The sequence below is a fragment of the Mirounga angustirostris genome, unplaced genomic scaffold (assembly GCF_029215605.1).
Source record: "Mirounga angustirostris isolate CCGP_5_RB_7025 unplaced genomic scaffold, mMirAng1.0.hap1 SCAF_5, whole genome shotgun sequence".
NCBI lineage: Eukaryota > Metazoa > Chordata > Mammalia > Carnivora > Phocidae > Mirounga > Mirounga angustirostris.
Genome location: NW_026991713.1, coordinates 25,493,719 through 25,519,578, shown reverse-complemented (window position 1 = coordinate 25,519,578; position 25,860 = coordinate 25,493,719). Strand labels below are relative to the sequence as shown.

General features: G+C 37.8%; 2 protein-coding genes across 4 annotated transcripts in view; both read right to left on the bottom strand.

Moving 5' to 3' along the window:
- The window catches only part of NR2C1 (nuclear receptor subfamily 2 group C member 1), a 45,840-nt gene extending 26,805 nt beyond the window's left edge, over nt 1-19,035 (bottom strand). For all 3 annotated transcript variants that reach the window (XM_045872835.3, XM_045872839.3, XM_064590778.1), the window contains exons 1-6: nt 18,969-19,035; nt 8,893-8,966; nt 6,106-6,336; nt 3,112-3,193; nt 1,212-1,391; nt 22-169 (exon numbers count right to left, since the gene is read on the bottom strand). In XM_045872835.3, the coding sequence (XP_045728791.1) occupies nt 22-169; nt 1,212-1,391; nt 3,112-3,193; nt 6,106-6,336; nt 8,893-8,946 (695 nt within the window). In that variant the 5' untranslated portion in view covers nt 8,947-8,966; nt 18,969-19,035. The remainder of the gene's footprint in view (nt 1-21; nt 170-1,211; nt 1,392-3,111; nt 3,194-6,105; nt 6,337-8,892; nt 8,967-18,968) is intronic.
- Nucleotides 6,705-25,860, bottom strand: part of FGD6 (FYVE, RhoGEF and PH domain containing 6) — a 126,085-nt gene continuing 106,929 nt past the window's right edge. Inside the window, exons 21-23 of the mRNA XM_045872832.3 lie at nt 24,672-24,863; nt 8,893-8,966; nt 6,705-8,295 (exon numbers count right to left, since the gene is read on the bottom strand). Coding sequence (XP_045728788.1) covers nt 24,827-24,863 — 37 coding nt within the window. The 3' untranslated portion in view covers nt 6,705-8,295; nt 8,893-8,966; nt 24,672-24,826. The remainder of the gene's footprint in view (nt 8,296-8,892; nt 8,967-24,671; nt 24,864-25,860) is intronic.

Genomic DNA, 25,860 nt, shown 5'->3' with positions numbered 1-25,860 from the left:
TTTTGCTTGTTTTTACTATACCGTGCAGTTTCGCTATCTGTTACAAACGTTGGAGTTGCAGCTAATGGACTCCGAAGGTCTTTTCGGATGTAGATTTTTTCTGTGGAAGCGGCACAGTTGGAAGATTTCTCTCGTGATACTTCAATAGGTTTTCTTTCACACTGAACAGCTACAAAAATGCATTAAACTATTACACCACAGTGTGGAATTTATAGGCAATTATAAATGTAACCACTCGGTCAGCAGTGCTCACTGCTCATGGGAGACGAGTTACCATAAGTGAACTCTAAAGGTAATTCTTAATCTTTAGAAATTATTTCCAACTTCAACAAAGTTGCTTCAGAATAGTTATTTGCATCTCTCGCTCTCTTCTCTCCCTGACCCAGCTGTGGTAGAAATGTAGAGAAATTCTTATTTTTTAAAAGTCCACTGTCAAGAAGGAAAAGATACTGTCAAGAAGGAAAAACTGAAGATAGGAGTCTCTTACCTATCTATGTGAGAGTTAAAAAAATAATATTTGACCAATTGAAAACAATAGTAATAGAGAGCCACAAAAAGTTAAGTCTTTTTTTAGTTAAGAGCAAGGAGATTTTTGAGAAGTAATTCAACCGTTTAATCTTCATTTATAAAATATAGGTAGTGTACTTCACTTATTTTATAGGAATTTTATTTCATGATACTTAGGAGATAGTATAGTTTAGTTGTTAAATGTACATTTTCTGAGGGAAAAAAAAACCTGCCAAGATTCAGATCCAAGTTCTGCCACTTATTAGTTATGTGACCTTGGGCAAGTTACTAAATCTGTTTACTCAAATGTAAAATGGGTAAGAGTAGTACCTAGTGCGTGGTGTTTTACTATAGGAATAAATAATTCATATGCTATACACAGAGTTAGGCATGGTGAGAGCTCAATCAATATTAGCTACCCTACTTATCACCTTAGTAGTTTAATCGGAAACTAAACTGGCATCTAGTTAGTTGTGCTTTTTTTAAAAAACCATGTTCAAACATACATACATGCATAGCATATAGGCATTCGATGAGTATCTTGTTGAATAAAAAATACGTGCATATGTACACATTTCTAAACTGTTAGTTGGAAATCTGTAAATTAAAAAGCATATATATTGACATATTGTGTTAATTTTGACATACTTCTAGAGGTTGCCTGAATTCTTAAAATTATTTTCTCCTTTAAAGCTAATACATACAGTCTTGTCTCATTCCAAACGCAATACATCTCTGTAACCTGCAGTATTGACAGCGGTTTCGATGGTGTTTATTGATAATACAGTCCTTTGATCCTCGACATGAATAAACTAAATTTTTTCGGATGCTTCTCTTAAAAAATCCTTTGCAGCCTTCACAGGTTACTGCTCCATAATGACGCCCTAGAGACAAGATGTTTAAGGAAACACAAAAGTCACATATTTTAGAACAGAAATAGAAATAAGCCCATTTCTTCCCTTTAAGTAACAATAATATATGTGATGAAATGATTTTTGAGTTTGTGACATGGAAAATTTTTTTAGGAGTTACTAAACAGAGAATGAAACAACCATATTCTTTGATAAATATATTAAATAATATGAATTTTTCATTCTGTAAAGTAACTTTAACAATGATACGAAAAATTTCGGAAAGAGAAAAAACAAAACCACCCATGACACCATAAGTAAAAACTGTTTTCACTTCTGAGATCACTTACAAATTATAATTCTCTTATATGTTATATAAAGATATTTTATTCTGAAAACTCTGCTCGGAAAAAAGATACATCAATTAATATTTGAGCTATAGTATTCTCTTTTTTGAGGGGTGGGGTGGGAAAGGATAGAGGGAGGGGGAGAGAAAGAATCTTAAGCAGGCTACACGCCCTGTACAGAGCCTACATGGGGCTTGATCTAACGACCCTGAGCCAAAATCAAGGGTCAGACATTTAATCAACTGAGCCTCCCAGGTACCGCTATAGTAATCTGAAGAAATCTGTCACACTTTGATTAACCTACCACTTCACAGGCCATTTCTTTAATACAACATCTATTAAATTGAACATACTCTGGGAAAAGTTGTAGTGTGAGATTTTTGCAATAAAGCTATGGAAAAGATTAAAGATTATATATGAGTGAACATGGGTGCTTTCCTGGCATAAAATAACAATGAACATAACTAAAATGACATAACCCTGAGTATTAGTAATAGTACTTGGAGAAATGCTGCTCAGTTATGCACAGCATTAAATAAAGAGTAACCAGAGCTTTTCCATCTCAATAATTTAAGTTACTCTATATTCCTGGACTAGCAACAGGGCTCAGCAGGTAAGTTAACAACTTAATGTTATGTATTATTAAGGACCACAACTCATTTTTAAGCAATTGCTTTGACAAAACTGATTTTACTTTCAAGAAAAATTTCCACATATTCAGTTTACATTTAAAAAGCAGAACTCTTGGGGTGCCTGGGTGGCTTAGTTGTTAAACGTCTGCCTTCGGCTCAGGTCATGATCCCAGGTTCCTGGGATCGAGTCCCATATCGGGCTCCCTCCTCGGGGGGAAGCCTGCTTCTCCCTCTCCCACTCCCGCTGCTTGTGTTCCTGCTCTCACTATCTCTGTCTCTGTCAAATAAATAAAATCTTTAAAAAATAAATAAAAATAAAAAGCAGAACTCTTTGGGGGATCTGGGTGGCACAGTTGGTTAAGCCCCTGACCCTTGGTTTTGGCTCAGATCATAATCTCAGGGTCAGGACACTGAGCCTCGTGTGGGGCTCCATGCTCAGTGTGGAGTCTGCTTGAGTTTCTCTCCCTCTCTCTCTGCTCCCCCACCCGCCCAAATAAACAAATCTTTTTTTTGTTTTTAAAGCAAAACAGTTTTTCACAATTCTTCAAAATATACATTTTATGTAACTGCAAGATCAAATTAAATTGTATTCAAGTAAAAAAATAATCTTTGGGTGAATAAAAAGCTTTGGGGGGAAATCAGTTAAATTTTATAGGCCTCAAATAGGAACTGTAAAAACAACATGCTCTTTTTACTTTCAGAAGAAGAAACATGGTAGTGTGGTAGTTATTTTAACAACACAACACATACAGAAGGCTATTTTTAAAATGTTACCTGATGCTTTGTCTCCACATACTACGCAAAGATCAAAAACCTTATTTGGTCCTTGGTCTGGGGAAGAATTATCTGTTAAGAGCTAAAGAAAACCCCCCAAAACAAAAAACGAAACAATAATTTGTTAATAACACTCTTAGTTAAAATGTAAAAGAACGGTCTTAATTATTGCTTGCTTTCTCATAAGTTATTCTGGAACTTTGAACTCTATTATGCATATATCAATTAAACTACTGTTAATTTTCTTTATATATAAGTAAAAATTTCAATGTTATTAGAAGCAAAGATCAGAATACCTTTTAAATTTGTTCCATAACAATCTCATTAAATACTGTTAAACACTCAAATACATGAGTATTTAATGTATCTTACCTATTAAGCACTTATTATTTGTTATTCATTCAACACATCAAATTACTGCAGCAATTATCAGCCCTATCATGACGTGTCTTTGAACAGCTCAAAATTTTTCCACGTGGAAAAATAAGCTATAACAGCATAAAAAGATAACTGAATTTTTAAAATAGAAAGTACTTAAAAATTTTTTGTTATTTATCTATAATTATGGAAATGACTGATAAACTTTTCATCGATGAGTTGTCTAAGATTTGGATCTTAGTATAATCATTGACAACGTGGGCTGTAGAGTCTGATAAACGGTAGCAGGTTAGTGGGACTGGGTGGAGAGGCCTTGGGCAAATTACAAACCCTCTTTATAAATTATATAAAGAGCTAATCACTAGTTATAGCTAATATAATGCTGTAAAAGAAACACTAGTTTCTTCTTTTAGGTTTATCTTCTAATCTTTTAATAATTTTTTTTTCAATCTTTTGAAACGTGAACAAATTGATTCAATCCCAAAAATGTGATAGGGAATTCACCATATCACCTCCCCTGGCTTTAAAACAACCCACAAACTAACCTCCACTTTGACTCTTTTTCTTCTCTTAGGGGTGTGAATGCCTTCAGGAGTAATTCTGATTTTAAAAACTTCAAACAGTCCTTAAAACAGCTGTCCCTTGCTATGTTCTAATAGCATCATTTCTTCTTATATCATCATAAAAATTAGTCTTTAACAGAAACTTAAAAAAAAATAGGCTGTCCTTTGAAAGCATCTATGAAAGGCATCACTCTTCCTTAGCACATCTATTGTGAATGGTGCTAATCTTTTATCTATTATTCCTAAGGGTAGAAGAAATACTGAGAGATTAAGGGACTTGCCCACATCCTTTAGGTCACTAGATCAGAAATTCAGTCTTCTTGGCCCAGGGGAATTTTATCCTGTAGCTGTTTCTATTTCTTTGCCCTGAGAGGTGATCCATAAAGTAGGCAAAGTACCAATATTATCTTTTTTTCTTGAAACAGAATTTTTTTTAAAAAAGAGTAACTTTACAGTGGAGAAATCTGATACACACTACTTCAGCCAGGTGGTAAAGATCAATGTCACCAGTTATAAACATGAAGATAGTTAAGTACACTTGATATGTGATGAAAATGGCACTTAACCTCTGTGATCCTCCTCACCAAAACCAACAATCCCAGTCTAATCATGAGAAAAACAGTAGTCAAAGTCCCATAGCAGGGCCATCTACAATATACCTGACCAGTACACCTCAAAATCGTCAAGGTCATCAAATACAAGGAAAGTCTGAGAAACTATCACTGCTAACAGGAATCTAAGGAGACATGATGACTAAATGTAATATGGTATCCTGAAACCAAAAAGAGTATTAGGTAAAAATCAGGGAAAGCTAAAAACATCTATGGATTTTAGTTAATAATATATCAAAATTAGTTCACTAATCATAATAAAGGTATCATATTAATATAAAATGTTAATAGGAGAAATTGTGTTGAGAGGTTATATGGAAACTCTGTACTAACTGCTCAATATTTCTGCAACTATAAAACTGTTCTAAAAAATCAAATCTGTTGATAAAAAGAAATTAAGGTATTCATGATGTTACACTTTTAGTGACTTCTGTCTTGTTGATAAAATAACTTCTTATAAATCCCAACCACTTTTTACCTTAACTGCTTCTAAAAGTAATATAAATAATGCAATTAGAAGAGTAATAGAATCTATCAGGACATACAGGCAAAATTTTGTATTTTATGAATTAGTTTTTCAATCCTAAAAGAAACTTTCTTTGATCAGGTTTTCATCACAAAATAGAGAATTCAATTTTAAGTGGGCACTCCACCAAAAAGTCTCTGAAGGCAAACTTAAGGGTTTGTTGGATTTGTGTTCAATCACAGCAACCAGCAGTGAAAATTATCTACATAATCACAGGCATGCAGTGTGTATAAGCCTTAACTCTTCAAAAAATATATAACTAGCAAAAATTAAAATGATGTGAAGTTAATCTAGACCACTGACTGAATTTCAGTGTTAAAGCAGACGCTGGGGATAAAGCTGTCTGCTACATCAAGGAAAATAGAAATGACGACCAAGGAGGCAAAGTGACAAAGATGCAGCCATAATACCGACTTCTTGGTTTGGCAGCTTCTTGTTGCCCAGGTTAAGCGTCGTCTTGGGAAGTGATGCTACCACAGAAGAGGCTCTTAATTTGGCAGTTTCCTAAACATGCAAAAGCAGCAGGTCTCTTAGAAGCCAGTTCTGCAGCACCTCTGAGTGGTTATTCTTGGAAACCTGACCTGGAGCTGTTATCTTCAGCCTTCCCAACAATTCTGTGAGTTCTCTATACCCTTTGTAAAACCCTTTCCTGGGCAAACTAATCAGAGTGAATCTTACTATATGCAACTAACAACCCCCCCAAAATATATGGATGTGAGGGTGCGTGAGGAAAAGTACAGTGGCAGATAAGAGAGGGCAGTCACCACAGATAATCTGCACAGCACATAATCTTATGCAACATTTTTTTTCCTACGGACCACGGAGGACATAAAGTCTTAACATTAGGACTTATACTTATGACGTGCTTTTTAATTCTTTCAAGTGTAAGATGAAAAGACACTCTGAAGTTATTTACCTGGAGATGTTGTGCAGACAGATCAGGAGTTGTAAAAAATAACTGATTAACACCTGCTGCATCTGGAGTAGTGAGGAAAACTTTCCCTGGAGTGGAATCTTGCCTGGCCAGAATGACTTTGCTTGGGGTAGAGCCATCGTGATTTGTCAGAATGAACTGCTTGCCTTGTGTATTATGATCAAGTGCCGTCACGATCTGGATTTTCTGGCCAGTTTGCTGCTCGGTAACAATCTAACACAATCACGTCAAATTAGTAATCAATTCAACTTATCTTTTTTTTTTTTTCTCTTTAAGGGCACAATTTTCTCCTACCTTCAGACAAAGCTAGGAAAGCATACCATTACATATATATTCAATACAGTACACATACATACATACATACCTTTTAAACTAGCAATTCTACTCCCACAAAATCCCATCCTATAGAAAAACAAATGTGCAAATAAAGGTACAATAGTAAAAACATTTGGACCTATTTTGATTCCTTCTTTCCCCTTCCCTCCCACCTTCCATTTAGACAAATGTTTATTGGGTGCATTCCAATTGCCAAGCACTGTTTGTTCTGGGTCCTGGAATATAGCAATAAACAAAACAAAACCTTTGTTCTCATAAAGCTTTTATTTTAGTGAGGAAAGGCAGATAAAAAACAAACAAGCAAATAATATTGTCAGATGGTATCAAGTGCTACAAAGAAAAAATCAAGCAGGGTAGAGATGGTGACAGTCACTGATGGAACAAAAGCCATGAGGAGATGACATTTTTGCACAGACCTGAGTGAAGTAGCAGACCAAAGCTTAGGACTAGCTGGAGGAAGTGCATCCTTTACCTGGGACACAGGGAGAAGGTTGTGGGGCAGTGTTTCACACATTTGAGGCAAGAGACACTGCAAGAGAGCTATGTGCGTGAGACAGAGTGGCAGAAGGGATTATGGTAAAAGACGGGATCTGAGCGACAGCAGGAGCCACGTGGTATGGGGCTTCGTAAGGACTACAAAATCTGGATTTCCTCCTGTGTGAAATGGAGATCCATTGGAAGGTCACGGAGCAGAGTAGCAAGATCTTTTTCAAAAAGGGTAATTCTAGATTTAGTGTGTAGACTAGCCTGTGATGTTCAAGAGAAGAATTAAGGAAGACCAGAAAGGATGCTATTGCTCACACACTGGCAATATCTGGGAATTATATACGGGCAGAGATGCTGGCAGGGGACAGGGTAATAGCCATGCTGGAGGAAAAAATGATTGGATTTGGGATATTTTATGAAGGGAAATGTGACAAGATATGCTGATGGACTAGATGTGGAATATAAGGAGAGAAGAGTCAAGGATGACTAGCAAATTTTGCTCTGAGCAATTGGGAGGACAGGATTGCTATCTACTGAGTTGGAGAAGCCTAGGGAAGAGCAAGTTCAGGAATAAAGAGAACCAGCCCAGCACTGAGGGCTTTTGTTGTTGTTGAGCAAATATTTTACAGAGTAAACTCATTAAGCCAATTTAATCCCTTGGTTCAAATTTAAAATGGCAAAGTTGGTTTGTTTCCTACTTTTTTCCATTTCCCTGAAGTTATTTTCAAGATTCTTTTCTATGCAAAAATTACAACAAAGTTCTGAATTACTCATCAGTTTTTGTCTAGAGTAGAACCGTACTGATTATAGCTGCTGCCAATTTGAGTCTTCTTTGTTGACCATTATTGCCAGCATGTCTTATTTTTCTGGGTGTACTTTTCACTGCTGTCAATTTTATTTTACATAGGTTATTTCCAGCACTATCTTCCCCTAACAATTTTCAATTTTACCTCTAAGATGTGAATTTGAATCAGTTTATAACAAATTTTACCATGTAAAGCTTAAGCTGTTGTAGGCTTCACTGTGGATTATTTCTATCAGTATTATTACTGTGAAGTAAACAAAATTCTAATGGCTGACAAACTTATTTCTTAGAGAAGAGCTTTAGGTGCATGCAACGTGTGGCAGTTCTTTGATAGCACATTCAAACTCGACAAGTGGTAGCTTTTTAAAGGCTAGTTGTAATGTGAAACCAGAAACTGTATCAGAATCCGTTGATCTATCCTGTAATTTGAATGGATCCTTCACTTGTCAGTGATTTCGTAATATCACACTGGCCCACTGAGTGAGGTACATCTTTTATATGTTGACATGTTTCATCATACCATATCATTACATGGCAGGCAGCCCCTGGGGGAAAAAGGGCAATGAACATTTCAGTATTATTAGAAAATGGTTTTGACCTTGCTGACCCTCTGTGAAGAGTCCCCAGAAGATACTCTGAAAGCCTCTGGATTATGGTACCTCTTACTAAGGAACTGGGCGTCACTGTTCCAGGTCTCATCACCCCTCCACAACTCGTTGTTAGCTGGCTTTCTTCTGCACTCCCGTAACACTCTACACAGCCATCTGTTAGAGACCTTACCACCGTATTGTGACTGTGAGATGATCTGACTATCTCCCACTAGATTTAAAGCTACCTGAAAGTTGCAAGGATCTTTTATTTCTGTACCTTCAGAACCTAGCATATACATTTGATTGATTTATTTTTTAAAAGATTTTATTTGAGAGAGATAGAGAGAGCATGCGCGAGAGCACAAGTAGCGGAGAGGGAGAAGCAGGCTGCCCATCGAGCAGGGAGCCCGATGCGGGGCTCCATCCCAGGACCATGGTATCATGACCTGAGCTGAAGGCAGCCGCTTAACCGACTGAGCCACCCGGGCGCCCCTATACATTTGATTTAAATAGGTTTGATGGATCCGCAAATGAACTGTAAATCAAACATACCTCTCCCATCTGTTGTTCAATAATTTGATGTGCAATTTCTTCTATGGTTGCCATGTTCTAATTGCCAAAATGTCCTGCCAGAATAAAAAGATGCCCTTTCACAATTGTACTCATAAAACATATATACTGAAGAATTTACAAATGAAATCACATGATAGCTAAGATTTATTTCAAAATAATCCAGTTGGGGTGGGTGGGGGAAGGACAGAATAAACAAAACAAGACTGGCCATGCACTGACAATTATTGAAAACTGATGAAGTTTATAGAGGGGTTCATGAAATTATTCTTTTATATATTTTGAAAATATCTATTTACTTGACACACTCTTTTATAAATATACTGTAAAAACTGACAAAAGAATTGCATTCGTTCAGAAGGAAAGATTTCTCCAGAATTATGTGACTGTTCATTAGTGGCAGTTTCTTAAATATTAAGGTTAATTTGCATTTAAGGTAAAACTTTCTCCAAATGGACTTGAGAGACTGAAAGATTAATGCATTGACTTTGACTTTTGCTTTTTCTATCAGACAAGAACACAAAAATTATTTCTGACTTTGTCACATTATATAATATCTGTCATAAATTCACTTTGGTTGTACTAAAAGCAATGCTCAATATTTAGCTTTATTCAACTATTTCTCACTAGATTGAAAAGCAGTGGCTTCACCCTCTCTGGAACCAACTGAGGAAACAGAGCTGCTCCCTGGGCCTGAGTCCTCTAGGCCTCCACCCCCATGAATTGCAGGGAAGGCAGTAAGATTTCTGAGAATTTTATATCAGCAGAAACGATGCCAGCTTGGAATGAAGGAGACACAGATGGGATGAAATGAAGAAAAATTTTCGGACTTGTGTGATTCTTCTAGATGGGCCAGTAGAGCTATTCAGTTTCAAACATCTGTTATCCTTCAAGGAAAGGGGAGAAAGATTCAAAGATGGGTCAGAGGCCCGACTAAGCCACCCAGGTGCCCCTTTATTATTATTAAGATTTATTTATTATTTGAGAGAGAGAGTGCCCATGCGTGGAGAGAGGGGCAGAGGGAGAGAATTTTCAAGCAGGCTCCCAGCTGAGCACTGAGCACGAAGCACCAAGCAGAGCTTGATCCCACAACCCATGAGATCATGACCTGAGCTGAAACCAGTGTCCGACACCCAACCAACTGAGCCACCCAGGCGCCCCTAATGTTTATTATTTCTATCAACATTCTGTTCACGAAGCTATCTGTGTATCTCTTAAGAGAACGGCTCTTCTACAGTTCTCTTTTCTTTCTGAACCCTCACCAAAATTGCCTTTGGCATCCATATTTCTACGAACAATCTCTTCAAGGCAATTCCGGCTTTCTCTAGCATGCATCTCAAAACTCTTCCAGCCTCTATCCATTTCCCAGTTCTAAATTTTTAGGCATTTGTTACAGCAGCACCCTACTTTCCAGTACCAAAATCCATATTGGTTTGCTAGGGCTGACATAACAAAGGCTAACAGGACTACTTCTCGCTGGGTAGTTCAAACAACAAAAATTAATTTTCTCACGGGGGCGCCTGGTTGGCTCAGTCAGTTGAGCAACTGACTCTTGGTTTCTGCTCAGGTCATGATATCAGGGTCATGAGATCAAACACCATGCTCAGCTCAAGAGTCTCCTGGAGATTTTCTCCCTCTACCCCTCTCCCCTCCCCGAGCTTGCATGAGCTCTCTAAAATAAATTTTTAAAAAATTAATTTTCTCACAATTCTGGAGGCTAGAACTCTGAGACAAGCTGTCAAATAGGGATGGTTTCTGAGACCTATCTCCTTGGCTTTTAGATGGCTGTCTTCTCTTTGTCTCTTCACATGTCTTCCCTCTGTGCCTGTGTTGTAATCTCTTTTAATAGGGATAACAGTCACATTGGATTGGGGCCTACCCTAATGACCTCATTTTAACTCAGTTATCTCTTTAAAGGCCTCATGGCCTTTAAATACAGTCACATTCTGAGGTACTGGGGGCCAGGACTTCAATATGAATTCGGGGGGGGGGGGGCAGCCCATAACACTTAGGCACAAATCTAATAGGAAACACGCACGATATATGTAAGGAAAGCTTTAAAATGTTACCTAGAGAGAAGAAAAACTAGCTGAATGAACACCAAAGAAAATGATTATAGTGACTACCTCCAGGGAGAACTGGAAGTTTTGGAACAGGGGTAGAATGCAGACTTATTTTTCACGGACTAAGTAAGTGTCTGTTTCTTCTAAATTTTACCTACAAGTATTACCATACACAAAAAATTCATTTTAAGTAGAAAACAAAAAGCCAGTTTAAAGGAATCTTTTCCAGAAATCCTAAAATCAACAGTGTTATCAGCACATCAGACCCAAAGAAGCTACTTCATAATGAAAACTTTGGCAGATAAACTATTTATATATATTATAGTTTGACTACTTAAAAGTGTATGAATAGAAAGGACTGAAGTCAAATCTCAGTGCTATTATATGAGCAAACAGTTACACTAAATCAACTATCATTTTAGCCAGAGACCAAAGAGTATTAGGGTATTATGTGTGATGCACCTATGTGCATGGTATACATATATGAATGCATAGGTTCATGCTTAATTGTATACTTTGTCATCAGCAATGCTACAGGTAGTACAATGCTAAAGGATTTGAATGTTAATATGCTTGGAATAGTATTCTTGAGTACTGAATTCAGGGATACTCGGATTTTTTTTTTTCTTTTTTGCTTCTGAAGAAAAGAGCAGGAAATGATACCGGATTCCTAACTTCTGGAGTTACAAACTCTAAGCTTAGAGAATCTGACAAAAGCTATACACCCTCTTCAGAAAAACGTACACATGCATGTATTTGGTAGATTCCATTTTGTGATCCAATACATCAATTTTCTACTTCTTTCTATTTATTTTTGGAGGGAAAGGGGCACAGGGAGAGGTAAAGAAAATCTTAAGTAGGCTCCCTGCCTAGCACAGAGCCCAATGTGGAGCTCGATCTCACAACCCTGAGATTATGACCTGAGCTAAAATCAAGAGTCGAATGCTTAATTGACTGAGCCACCCAGGTGCCTCTTTCTACTTCTTTGTATATAAACTTTCCGCATTACTGCAGTTGTCTAGAGCCCTTATCTCATATTGTTTTATAGATCCATATAATCCAAACTGGTTAGCAAACCAATGCTTAGGGAAATTTTTTGAAATACTTACCTCAATGAGCATATACCTAAATTTGTATTGAGTGAAACAAATGAGAGGAATTTAGGGAATAGATTTGACCAGAAAGGTGGACTAAGAACAATTTTCCCCTTTGGACCCCTCTCAAACCAAACATAGATATGTATGGTGCATACGTTGCAATATGAAACTACTTACCTATCCTACTTGTAAAGCCTGTTATGTGCCTTAAAGCCAGCTTATTAAGTTTCGAGTCTAGAAAGGCACAGACACAATGATATAAAGTCAAATCTGTAATCTCATTTTCATTATTACTTATTTTTCTCATTAAACTATCAAGGAATACAATACATATTTATGTGTAAATAAATCCACAAAATAATTCAAATACATCATATAATCTTGTTCATTAAAATTTTTTTCCACCATTTGCAAAAGAGAGGCAGACTATCTAAATTAATCACAAATTATGGGGTGCCTGGGCAGCTCAGTTGGTTAAGCATCAGACTCTTGATTTTGGCTCAGGTCATGATCTCATGATTGTGAGATGGAGCCCTGTGTCGGCTCCACACTGGGCATGGAGCCTGCTTAAGACTCTCTCCCTCTGCCTGCCCCCCTCCCTCGTGTGCTCTCTCTCACTCTAAAACAATAAATAAATAAATTACAAATTGTATCCAAATGTATTAAGTTTTACTAAAATTTAGAAATTCCCAGAGGATAGGATTATTCACTCTGATAAATGAAAGTATTTACAAGGGGAAAATGTTAAAAATGGGTAAGAATGAAGTAGGTATTTGGCATAAAATTAGGCATTTATGATAATGCATTTAGTCACTTTGGTTGTGCTAAAAGCTCAACTACGGCTAGTTTAAGCAAAAAGGCAGGGGGTGGGAGAAACAAGATACACACAGCTAGGACCAAGCAGAGCTGACCTTGGGAAAAACTGGAGCTTGGGTTTGTGATGCTGTCAGGAGTCTCCTTATCTCTATGTTCTTTTATTATCTCTATTCTATTATTTTTATTATCTCTATTCTCACCTATGTGGCTTATTTTCTACTTTGTAGTAAAGCACCAGGAAAGGAAAAGCAGTCTTCTCTAATCACAGTTTTAAAATTTGGTTAATAGATTCTGATTGGCCAGCTTAGGTTATGTGCTTATCTCTGGAATTAATCACTGTAGGCAGGCCAGGAAGAGGGAAAGGAAGGATTGGCAACTTCCACTTTTGGAAGGTCTATTTACCAAAAGATGGGAGATTAGCATAGACATGGCTATTGATACAATCATCATGAGCCAGGCAACCACTTCAATTTGTTTCTACTATTGATACACAGAATTCTTCAATCAGAAGTCCACTGAACACTAAGCTGCTCAAAAAGCTTACTTTGGCATTGATTCTAATTTTCTGTTGTCAGTTGGAGAAATCCCCCCCCCAAAAGAAGGGTAAAAAACCCTTATACTTATAAAATATTCTATCAAGAGTTCTCCTTTTGGCTACTTCCAGATCAAAGTCCTTCTAATTTCTTGCTCTGTGAGCTTAGTAAAAGACAAATTTAGTTTTATAGCCATATTGTTTTAAAACAACCTCCACAGTTTCTAGAGAATTCACAGAATAAATTAATTTTGAATTTTTTCTAAACATAACAAAACGTTTTTGTTTTGTTTTAAGATGATAAAAAGGCATAAGGAGCAAGGGCAAGGCAGCTTTTAATCCTCCATATTAAAAACTTGAGGCCTGGAGCCTTAAGGACTGGAAGCCGTTAGACTTCCTCATGAAACAAAAAGATATTAGGCGTTATCAATTACCCTGATATATTGATAAACAGAATCTTTCTGATGAGGAGAGACTACTGACATTAGAAAAGAATCAAATTAGTTTTGGGTTACCAGTCCAGATTTTATTCCCAGCTTTCAAGTTAAAAATGAGGAAGCTCATGAAGTGGAATTCAGTAACAGAGTAAAGAGATACAGTCTTGATGCTTTCTACAGAAAATTAAATTTATGCTGAGCAAAATAAGTCAACCAGAGAAAGACAATTATCATATGATCTCACCGATAAGTGGAATTTAAGAAATAAGGCAGAGGATCATAGGTGAAGAGAGGAAAAAATGAAACAAGGCAAAACAAGAGAAGGAGACCGACCATAAGAGACTCTCAATCATAGGAAACAAACTGAGGGTTGCTGGAGGGGAGGCGGGTGGGAGGGATGGGGTGGCTGGGTGATGGACACTGGAGAGGGTATGTGTTATGGTGAGAGCTATGAATTGTGTAAGACTGATGAATCACAGACCTGTACCCCTGAAACAAATAATACATTATGTTAATTGAATCTAAATTTAAAAAACTAAATTTGAAAGATATATTTTTTAAAGGAATCATTCATTATTCTTAATGAAGACAATAAAATACTTCAAAACAGGCAAATGAGCATGAAACTATTTATCTTGTATTTATATGTATATGTATACATGTACACAGCTCAAGGACAGTGCTAATGTTGTAGGCCTCTGAACAAGGCTTATTTTCTCCCACACCAAAAATACTTCCTCTGAGATTCTTTTAAGTTATACCATACTTTCTAACGACTTTATTACTGTCATTCATCAGCTTCTGCTCTAATACCATTGTTCATCGAAAATTTTGACACTGAGTGTTGTCCCTTTCCTGCCACCAACATGGATGACTTCAGTGACCACTGACAATCCAAACTACCAACCAATCTAGTTCCAAATTTCTTGACTTAGAAGTCCAATAATACTCACCTAATCGCAACTATAATATTTTGCTGCCAGATTAAATATGTATTTAATATTATTTCACCTCTTAATATTCTTCAAAGCCCTCCCCTTATCTACAGGATTTGAGGTGTCATTTGTTAAACCTTATATTCTAGCCATACACACTACTTGTAATTCCTTGAATTTACCATGTTTCTCATGTCTTTGCTAATGGCTTCTCTTTCTACCATGACCAAGAAATCACTAGATCAATGTTTGTTTTCTAAGACCAAATTTAACTCCAAAAATTAGGCAAAACAAGCATTCTTCACATATTGATGGAAGTCTGAATTGTTATAACCTTCTGGAAAAGTTAATTTGCCAAGGTGTATCAAGAGGTTCACTGACGCAATGATTCATTCACTATTCTATGCAACAAATACTTGCTGAGTGCTTACTATAGGCCAGGGATTTTTCTAAGTGTTAGGGATACAGCAGATAGTATTAAAACAAACTTCCCCTTGTGAAGTTTCTATTTTGGTGAGGTTAAACAAACAACAAACAAATAAATACACAATACCAATAAATGGCAAAAAGTGGAATGGAGAGAAGTAGAGCAGGGACTAGTGACAAAATGCTTGGGGCAGGAAAGGAACCGCTTTTTTTTTTTTTTTAATTAAGAGGTCAGAGATGGCCTTTCTGAGGTAACATCTTAGCAAAGACAAAGATTTGTACAAAAATTCTTTTCATTAAAATAACATATGAGGAAAATGTTTAATGACAAAGAGAAAATGCCAATGACAAACTAAATGCAAAGATCAAGGAACAAAATTTTATTTAACTGATTTTAACCATGCAAAACACACAAGGACTAAAAATAAACATTCTCAAACGTTAAGTGACTTTTCTAGGTGAGAGTTATAAGCTACTTACTTTCTTCTTTCTGCTTTTTGAAAGGGTATCTACAGTTGTAATGAGAAAGTAAGCATTCCCTCATCTTTAGCCTACTGTATCTTGTGCCCATTTATCCTCTAAAGCACCCTGTCCTTTGTGTAGATGATCCATCTCTAATAGACTTCTAAGGAAAAGAACTGTAGTTTTCAACGAACCTCTAGTATTTAGCAGTGCCTAGTATTCACATCTAACTTCAGTAAGTATTTACTGGAACATATTTACCAGGCACTGTGAGACTTTGGGACTTGACAGTGAACAAGGCAGAAAAGACCTTTGCCCTACAGGGCTTATATTTTAGTGAGAAAACAGATTTTTAAAAATTACCATGTGCTAAATGCTATGAAGCATCCTAGGAAGGAGTGATAACAGAGAAACGGCAAAAGTTTACATAGGTGGTAGTGTCATAGACCTCAAGTCAAACCCATTTTACTATTTATTAAATGACTACATGTCACTCACTGTGAGGCTCAGTTTCCTCACAAATGAAATGGATTCAATATAATCTACTTCAAAAGGTTGTAAAAATTCAATGTCAGTGAAAATATCTATCCCAGTGGTTAAGTTTCTTTATAGGTAAGAGGTATTTCCTGAAAGCTGAATGAACAGTGTTCAATAAATGAACAAGAGGAGCTCAGAACCCCACACTAGAGAGGGAGGCTCTGGAAAAACCTTATAGAAGAGACATCTGAGTTAGGCATTGAAGGTTAAGTATTTTCACCAGCCTGAGGAACAATGCAAAAAGCATGAGGATGCTGTCTTTACTGCTCTAGAGCTAATTAACATACAGAAAACAAACAGTCCTGCATTTTTGGCCCTGAGTTTCTCCAATTTACCAAGATCTCATTTCTACTTATTTCCACAGAAAAGCAGAGTATGAATGGTGCTATCCTTTTTCCATTCAGATTCAAAGTTTTAAGTCTGTGCTCTTTGACAACAGAAACAGTTCATTTTTCCCCCACCAGCCCCTCTACCATCACCTGAATGTAGGCTGCTATTATCCAAAACACTATTTTGCAAACTTTGTGTTGTAAGCCACTTATGGATGGGGAAATTAATTTAGTAGGTCAGATTTTTAAAAGGAAAATGGAAAAGAGTGCATCAGATATAGTGAGGGTAAGAATAGTCTCATTAAGACTTTATTTCAGTTTAATCTGTGTGAGTGTGCTGAGTCATGATGCAAAATGTATTTCCTTCTGGGGGATGCAAAGTTTGAAAATATGATATAAATATGACATAAAACAATGATTCTATTTTTTCCAGTAGAGTGGGTCAAATCTCTTTAAAAACTAATGGAAGTTAAGGTTTTTCTCACTAGAAAACACAAATTCACATTCACTCACACTACAAATGACAGTATATGCTGAATTTCAAGGGGTTCATAAAGCCTCTCGTAGCCTTGAAGGCCTTCCAGTTAACTCTTCAGGTAAAATTTCAGCTACTGTTGAGTTTCCGGAACGACTTTGTATACATGAAAAGCCCCTATTAGGCAAGAACCATCTTTGTGTATATTGAAGTGCCAAGAAGGCAAAACCATTAGTGTTCAGCATCCTTGACAAGCAACAGTATCTCAGGACACTTACAGAACTGAAACATCCTTATTCTCCTGCTTCAGAACCATCAATGTCTTTTTAATGACCAAAGGATAAAGTTTCAGTCCTTCTCCTTCTATTTTTTCAGTATTTATTAAGCATCTGATACATGCCTGCCACTGTGGACACAGAGTTTCTTTATAGTCTGACTTCCTCATCTTCCCATTTTACCTCTTATCGCTCCCTAGAGGGGCCTCTCTTTGGGTCAAACTGGGATGTTCTTTATGCCTCAATGTACCATTCTAAGCTCCTCTTCCCTCCCTTAAATTCCACCTGACCTTTAACACTCAGTTCAAATTTTTAAAAAATCCAGTCCTTTGAGATGGGTCCAGCATTTATTGTGTATACTAAAGCAACTGACTAGAATTCACTGAGACTTTTGTTAACTTCTAGTATCATATGTAAAATTTCCCCAGGGCTTTCATAAAAGATTTTAAGAAGTTGCAGAGAGTCCTATGAATCAAAAAAAGATAACTATATTTATACCATTAATTATTTATGCTGTTTCTTTTGTCTTTTCTATTCCCCGAGGGCAGGAATTACAGGCTTTGTGTGGCAGAAACACAAACAGAACATATCTTAGGAATGTTTGATGCCTTTGATTTGCATCTCCCTCAAAACTCTTCCTAAAAGACTGAAATGCCCCTACAAATAATGAAATTTGTTACATTTATATGCGATCCACTTTTTTTTTTTTTTTTTTAATATATACAAGAACAGAAACATCCCTCTTCTGGATCTACCAACTGGACATCAAAAGCAAAATTTCAAAACAATCACCGTGTGCCAAGCAACCACACAACATTGTTCAAGAACGTCCAAATCGAAGGCCTTTTTACAACATCCAGAGGAACAAAAACCCGAAAGGCCTTAATTTCCAGTCTTTTTGCTTCTCCTTTCTAGTTATTTGTTTAAACTGGCCGACCTACTTAGTGAAGGTTATGAGACAAGTTGGCAACATTTGTAACTCATAAAACGATTACGTGCAGGAGTTGCAGGCAGAATTCCTTAACAAAAGAACTGGAAGTTTAGACATGCCCAGGGCGGTGAGGACCCCGGGCCGCTCCATTTTTCTCAAAAGATACGGGTCCAAAGGCAGCGGCTGCTCTCGCCCTATTTGTCGTGAAAGTCAAGGGCGTTGCTCCGTCCGTCCCGTTCAGGCACGAGAATTAGTAAGCGGCCTCAGGAAGGGACGGAGGCCTCGGCTCGCCGACGCTCGAGCCCACGGTGCGCCCCCGGAGCCCGGCCGCTGCGCGCGGCTCTCCGAGGCGGGGAAAACGGCGGCGGCGGCGGCGGCGCCGAGACGGAAGCTTTTCCTGTAGGTGAAAGGTCAGAGGCGCCGCAGGAGGCGCCGGGGGAGAGGCTGCTGCGCGCGCGGCGCAGCTCGCTGACTTTCCTCCCGCGCCCCGGCCCCGGCTACTGCCTCAGCCACTCTGGGAGCCCCGCACGTTCGGTCCCGCCACTGCGGCCACTCTGCGCGGTCCCAACCCAACCCGAGCAGCGTGCCGCCGCGCTGCCATACGCGCCGGCCGTGCCGGCCGCAGCCCGGAGGCTGTTGGGGGACCTGGGGGTGCGCCCGTTGGCAGTTGGGAGGAAGGGACACCCCGCCCCCCGCTCCAGGCGCGGCCACGGCTGCTTTTCTCCCTACTCGGCACTTCTTACCGGGGCTTCTCCGACGAGCTACGTCCCGCGCCGGGCGTAGACCTGACAGTCCCGCTCTGGTGGCTGCTTGGGGTTCCGGGAAGAGACAGGTTGGAGAAAAGCTCAAGGGGGTAGGGGAAAGAAAAGTGGGGGCAGGGAGCTTTCTCGATTTGTGTATTTGGGGGGGTCAGAGTTCGTGACCCCTCCCTCGGCTCTGCGGTACGTGCTCCCATCCGCGCCTGCGCATTACTGGTGGAGTAGCGGGGAGGAGGTCGTGACGTTCCCTGGGTGGAGGGATGAGAAAACCGAGCCTCTGAAAGGCCGCTGCCCCCTATCGGCTGGGAGGGAAACTGCCCCGCCAGAGCTGCCCTATCAAGGACTTTCGGAAGCCGCGTGCGCTTAGCATCCCTTTTGCCAAAGGTGGTTGGTCGTTAAAGGAAGTTTTGAGACGTTTCAAATTCGAGTAATACTAGATAACCTCATCAGTTTGGGTCAGTTTGGTTTCTAACTTGTGGAAAATTGGGCTCAGTTTTAGGGTATCTCTTACCTTAAAGTTTATTAGGAGTTAACGAGTCTGGGTAGATCCCAATAAAATATTTAAAATTCCCTTAAATAAAACAAGCTAGGGCAGAATCCTCCAGTCAGGCAAAGATTTACTTATCAGCTCTTGTGGGTAAATACGTATAATGGCTAAATGGAGCAAGAATTATTATCACTTAGAATATAAACTTCTGGAAGTCTGGCCTTTTTGTCCAGTGGTGTATTCCCAAGCATACGGGACAATGCCTAGTGGTCAATAAAGATTCGTGAAAAGAGGCACTGACAGAACATTATGACAGTGACCACCTGCGGCACAGAGGTGTGGCAGGAAGAGCTGTGTGCAAAGCACTGTGTGGCTTGGACTTTAAGAGAGGAGGTCCTTGAAATTTCTTTAGTATTGATCAGCACTAGAAAAGCAGTTCCAGATTCAGGCCAGAAACCCAAGTCAGGAAAAACAAAGGTGTACTGGGAAGGAGAACATCTCCTCTGTCCTTTCCCTCTGGAACTAGGCATCAGGACACACAAAAATGGCATGCAACAATCCCTAAGAAGGGGAATATGCTTTATGCCTCATTCTCTGAAAACCCCTCTTTGTGGTTCGTCTTTAACTATGTGACTCTAGAAAAATATATGGCTTAAAGACATCATCACACCAAAAGTAGATACAGTAAATTTATTTTGTATAAATATAATATATATGGACATTATTTACAATACTAGTATTTTATTTATAAAGGATCTATATCTATATGGACAATAAGATACAAACTATTATCACTTTAAGTAAAAAGTGTTTCTAGAAATTCATGTCATTTAAAAAAAACAATATAGTATTTCAAGATTGGTTCTTAACATGCTATGACCAACTCATATTAAAGAGAGTTCCCCCCTTCATCTCCCCCCACCAAGGGAATTTGATATTGAGGCTTTTTAAAAAATTTCTACCTTTATCTTAAAAAAAATTAAATCCTATTAGAAATTATCTCTTTTCGGGTGCCTGGGTGGCTCAGATGGTTAAGCGTCTGCCTTCGGCTCAGGTCATGATCTCAGGGTCCTGGGATCGAGTCCCGCATTGGGCTCCCTGCTCCTTGGGAGCCTGCTTCTCCCTCTGCCTCTCTCTCTCTGTCTCTAATGAATAAATAAATAAAATCTTAAAAAAAAAAAAAGAAATTATCTCTTTTCTTAGAAGGGAAAGTCATAGATAAGATTTTCCTTTAGAGAATATTAAATGTAGCATAGGCTCCAGAATATTTGTATATGGAATTCCTGGAAGAGACAGGTTGGAGAAAGCTCAAGGGGAGCTTAAAAAAAAAAAGTCAGAAAGGATCCATTTGGAGTAATTTAATTCATCAAATACTGGGTGTCCATAGCATGCAAGGTACTCTGCCAGATGCTGAGGAGTCTCAGATTCTCAAGGACAGAATGTGATGGGCACCGTATGAAAGTGTGTTTCCTAGCTAAAGGCTATGGAGACATAGAGAAAGGAGAGACTAAATCTGGTCTGGAGGAATAAGGGAGGAAGAATAGGAGAGAGGGACTAGGAGCAACTATCACAGAAATAAAAGTCTTGGGTACACAGGCAGAAATGGGTTGGAAAGAGGGTGAAAACAAGAAAGGTTGGGGTGGGATTAGCTGGAGTGTGTGACAACTGAGGAAAAGTGTTCCATGCTGAGCCACTGGGAAGCCAATGGAGGTTGCAAAGAGCAGGGATGAAACTAGGTTAGAGCTATGCTTTGTAGATAGCTCTGGCAGTGTTTAAAATGAGACCATGCAAAGGCGGCATTGGAATTAGAAGAAAAGTTATTCTAATCATTGGGAAGAGGTAACAAGGACTTGACCCAGGGTCTGTGCAGTAATGGGAATGAAGATGGACCGGGTACAAGAGCAATAGCAGAGGGTCTTGTTGAGACTTGGAGGCAGATTCTGGAGCCTAGATTGGTGTTTTTCCATTACAGAAGAAAATAAACAGATCTGAAGGAACAGAAAGTGAAGTCATATAAAGTTTAAAATGCTTAAGAAGGACTCATGTAGATGTCCAACAGGTAGTTGCAAATATGGCCTTGCAGGATGGTGGAAAGAGTAGGTCTAAGGTCTGAGTTATAATGAGGGCGTGTGGGGGGCTGAGTTTGAGTTGCAGACGACAAGACTCCTGTCCTCACCTTCTATGCATTTCAACAACTATTTTCTCTTAAAAGACACAGGATAGGTATTTTGTGAGAAACATACAGTATTTGCCTTCAAGGCATGTACGGTATAAGAAATAGGATTTATCTCTCTGAAAATCCTAGTGACTACATTTGACTATAGTGGTTCCCAAATTTTAAAAATGGGAGTACAAATCGATGCATACTCCAAGACAGATCAACATATGCTGTGATAACATTTACATTTTAACTAAATTACTAAATAGAAGGCTTTCCCTATTTCTGGACATATCCTACCAACATCTAGTTAACAAAACTACACTTTAAAGTTATCTTCTTCACTTACTTTTTCATTACTGCTTTATATTAAAGTTGCTCTGATGATCTCATTTTAAGAAACACTACTGCATACCCAAAGAATCAAGCTTTTGGTTGAAAAGAGAATTAAGGATCTTGGGCAAAGTACAAGAGGATCATACTGGGTATATTACAGAACAGGGGAAAAGAGGTTGGAGAGAGGTTCGGAAATGTGGGACGATGCCTAAGATAACCTTCTTATTTTTCTAGGACTCTGATGGATCCTCTACATTTACAGCTGTCACAGCTGAGGAGGAACCTAGACTCGGGGGGACACACTAAGAATACCAGCCTTCCCCCAGTTTAACCTGGCATCTCTTATCAAGGTTACTTTTAGCACCTTTTTGCTTAGCTTTACAACTGCTCTTCTTTCTCCTCCTTATGAATAAAAGGAGAAACCTGAAAAGGGTGTGATGGAACACATGCATCAGTGTAATAAATACAGTATTCTTGGGATCAGGTACTGTTTATACTTTCTCATAGAATGCACCCAATAGGAGCGCCTGGGTGGCTTAGTCGGTTAAGCTTCCAACTCTTGATTTTGGCTCAGGGAGCTCAAGCCCTGTGTTGGGCTCTGCACTCAGCAGGGATCCTGCTTAAGATTCTCCCTCTCCCTCTGCCCCCCCCCCCCCACTGAATGCACCCAATATCACTTTTTCCTCTAAAATGGTGGCTATCAAGAGATACATTTTTTAAAGTAACTTTACAATAAAACATATATAGTTAGGTTTCTCAGTTGACATTAAATGAGCCAGGTTAAATAAATAATTGATCGGCTTTGGTAAGTTATGAAGGACTGATGAGGTGGGGAAGGAAACATAATACCATTCCACATATAAAACATTTTTTGGGGGGGGATGGTAATCTGATAGCTTCCTCAAAAGGCTATACATATTTTATGTTTTCAAAACCCTCCATGGGGCGAAGCCAATAGCCAGTACAATCATACATGTGTTTTACATGTAATTAGAATTAAAAGAAGTTTGTGCAGTGTTTTTTCTGTTTAGATTTATAAATCATTCTTGATTTAGCCAGCTGTTGGAAGACAAAATAGCCTGGCTGATATTTTTTTAGATTCTGAGGCTTAAGCCAAACCTTCCAGTCAGAAGGCTGAGAGCTCATGAGGAGCGGGGCAGAACTTCAAATAACTTGTCCTTTGCAAAATGCTAGACCCAAAGAAGAAGGAAACACTTTATAAGGTATAACCTTGATCTCCAAAAAGGATATAAAAACTGCAAGGATTTTAACATGGAAGCCTTATTTATGCTCACTTGATTAAAATAAGTGAGCTGCAAAGAAGTATTAGTTTACCTACTGTGACAGAAAGACTGGGGAGATAGCATGTAAGGATTGTGTGTGAGGGTGCAACAGGGTTTAAAATGATCCCACAGCAAGAAACAGCCAGAAAAAACTACAGCAGCCAACTCTAGATTTAGTAGAGACTCTAGTGCTTCAACAAACAACTTCAGAAAGACAGTAATTCTCTTGGCAATGGTATCACACTGAATTAGGAAATACTTTATATAGAAGCAGAAAGGAAAATTCTTGTGCCCTTTTGTGAAATATTCTATGGATGACCTTGCCTTTTAAGATAATTTAAGCTCAGTCAAATGTATATTATAAACATCAAGAATGACTTTAATCATAGTGTGAATTTCATTTTTCTTCTACTCATCAACAGTTTTATGTACAAAGCAGTTCACATGTTAAATAGTAAGTGCACCAGAATTATGAATATAAATATTTCCTAATGAGATGCATTTGGCAACTGGTTAAAGAAATAAAGGATTTGTTTTAATTACCAGGGAGGACATAACACAAAGTAATATTAAATAACCTTTAAAAAACGAATACAATTTCAGTTAACACTGGCTTTGAATCTGTGCTTTTTTGGTATGGTAATTCCAGTTCATTTTTTTAAAGCACAATATTATAGGGAATGGAACATTCTTTTTAGATGCAAACACCACCACTGACTTGGGCTCAGAACACTTATAATAGCAAAGGATATTGTATAATATAATGCTTGCCGTATTTTGTGTTTTTTTTTTTTTTTAATAATACATTTGTTTGTGTTGAACTGGTAGCTTTAAAAAAAGGATGAGACTTAATATAAAGACCATAAAGTTAATTGTGTTCCTCCATCCTCTTTCCTACTCATAGCTCAGTTCAATGAAAATTTTCACATTCTATCCCTTTGCTCTAATTCCTTGATCATGTAACATTATCTCATGCCAAAAGAGGTACAACAGAAATACTCTGGATAATTTACTGGAATTTCATTTCACAGTTACTGAGGTAGGAGTTGGCCGTGTGTTTTTCCGTTAAAAGATACAAAAATTCATCTAAGTTTACTGATTCAAAACATACATTTTTTTCATTAGCAGTTTTAGAGTAATTTCTAAATCAAACACTGCATGGAAATTTGCTCCTTGATGTGTGTTTTTTATTTACAAAGACTCACCTCAAGTAAGAGTGTTACAATGTAACACTACAAAACACTGAGAAATCTGTGTCACAAACAGTTAATACAGTATACAATATTAAGATAAGTTTTCTGGTTTCTAAAGAAAAGGTACTTTAGAATTCAGTGTGAATCTCAGAAATAATTCTGACCATTAAGTAAACATCAAAATTTTAATAAATAACATATACATGAAAAAACAAACATTAAAAAAATTACCTTATACCTAACAAAATAATTCATAATATTTGATGAAGATTTTGGCTGGATTTATCTTGGCAGTGTTCATTTATATAAAATTTTTGTACTGCATTTACTCCATTCTGATGAAATTCCACCCATTTGGAATCACAGAAGGGATGAAACCAGTATTGCTACAATACTGTGCCTTCCTGAAATGCTTCTATCCACCTATTGGTAAGAGAAATTTGTTAGATTTGTAAAATACAATCCTCCGATAGATGTTAAAACAATATAGATCACAGCTGTGCCTGTGGATCCAATCACCCTAGCAATATATTTAAGAAGTTTCCTATACCAAATTAGAATTCTGCGTATATGGAATTGTCCTTTATTTGGTAATATGGCTGAAAATTTGGACTGAAAAGTGCATCTTTTATGTCCATAAAGCGTGAGGAAGGGGCCATTTCATGTAAAAGCTCTATGAAGTCCTGATGATTCCATACGATTGGTTTGGGAAATGAATTACATTTGCCAAGGCTTTTATTTCAACCCCCTTTCTGCTTTTAGGAACACAAGCTTTGTCTCTGTCTCCTTCTCTCTTAACTCCCTGGGCATCCATAGTCCAGACCTGTTCTAATACTTCCAATGAAAGAGAATCTAACATCTGATCTACTTCAGTTGATCAAAATTTTTCATGCAATATGAAGTATATCCAAAAAAAAAAAAAAAGTGTCTCAGAGTTTCTAGAAGTCTTTCCAAAATTTGTTAGTCTCTAAGTTTTATCTGACAATACTCAAAGCTTGCAATTATTCAGAAGACACTTGGAGGTAGTCTTTTTGTACCTCCCTAGTACTATAATTGCTTCCAGACTTACTATGAACATTTGAAATCACTCAATTTAATTAGTAAACATAGCCTACCCCAGATATAGCTCAAATTTCAAGGATAGAATTTTCAAAACTTTAAATGCAAATGGCATAAGTTATAATAAAAAAGTCTTTTAAAAAGCTAAAAATTTCCATTAAAATTAATACATTTTAATGTTCTGTAATGTGTAAAACCACCTCCATATTAGTGACTTCAAAGAGAAACTTATAATTTAGCCTGTATTAATTCTAAATTACAAGTAAGCTGATTTCCTTCACTCAGCTACATTCAGTTGTATTGAAGGTTTTTCTACCTTGTCAACTTAAAGATATAAACAAAAGATGCATATTCAAAAGAA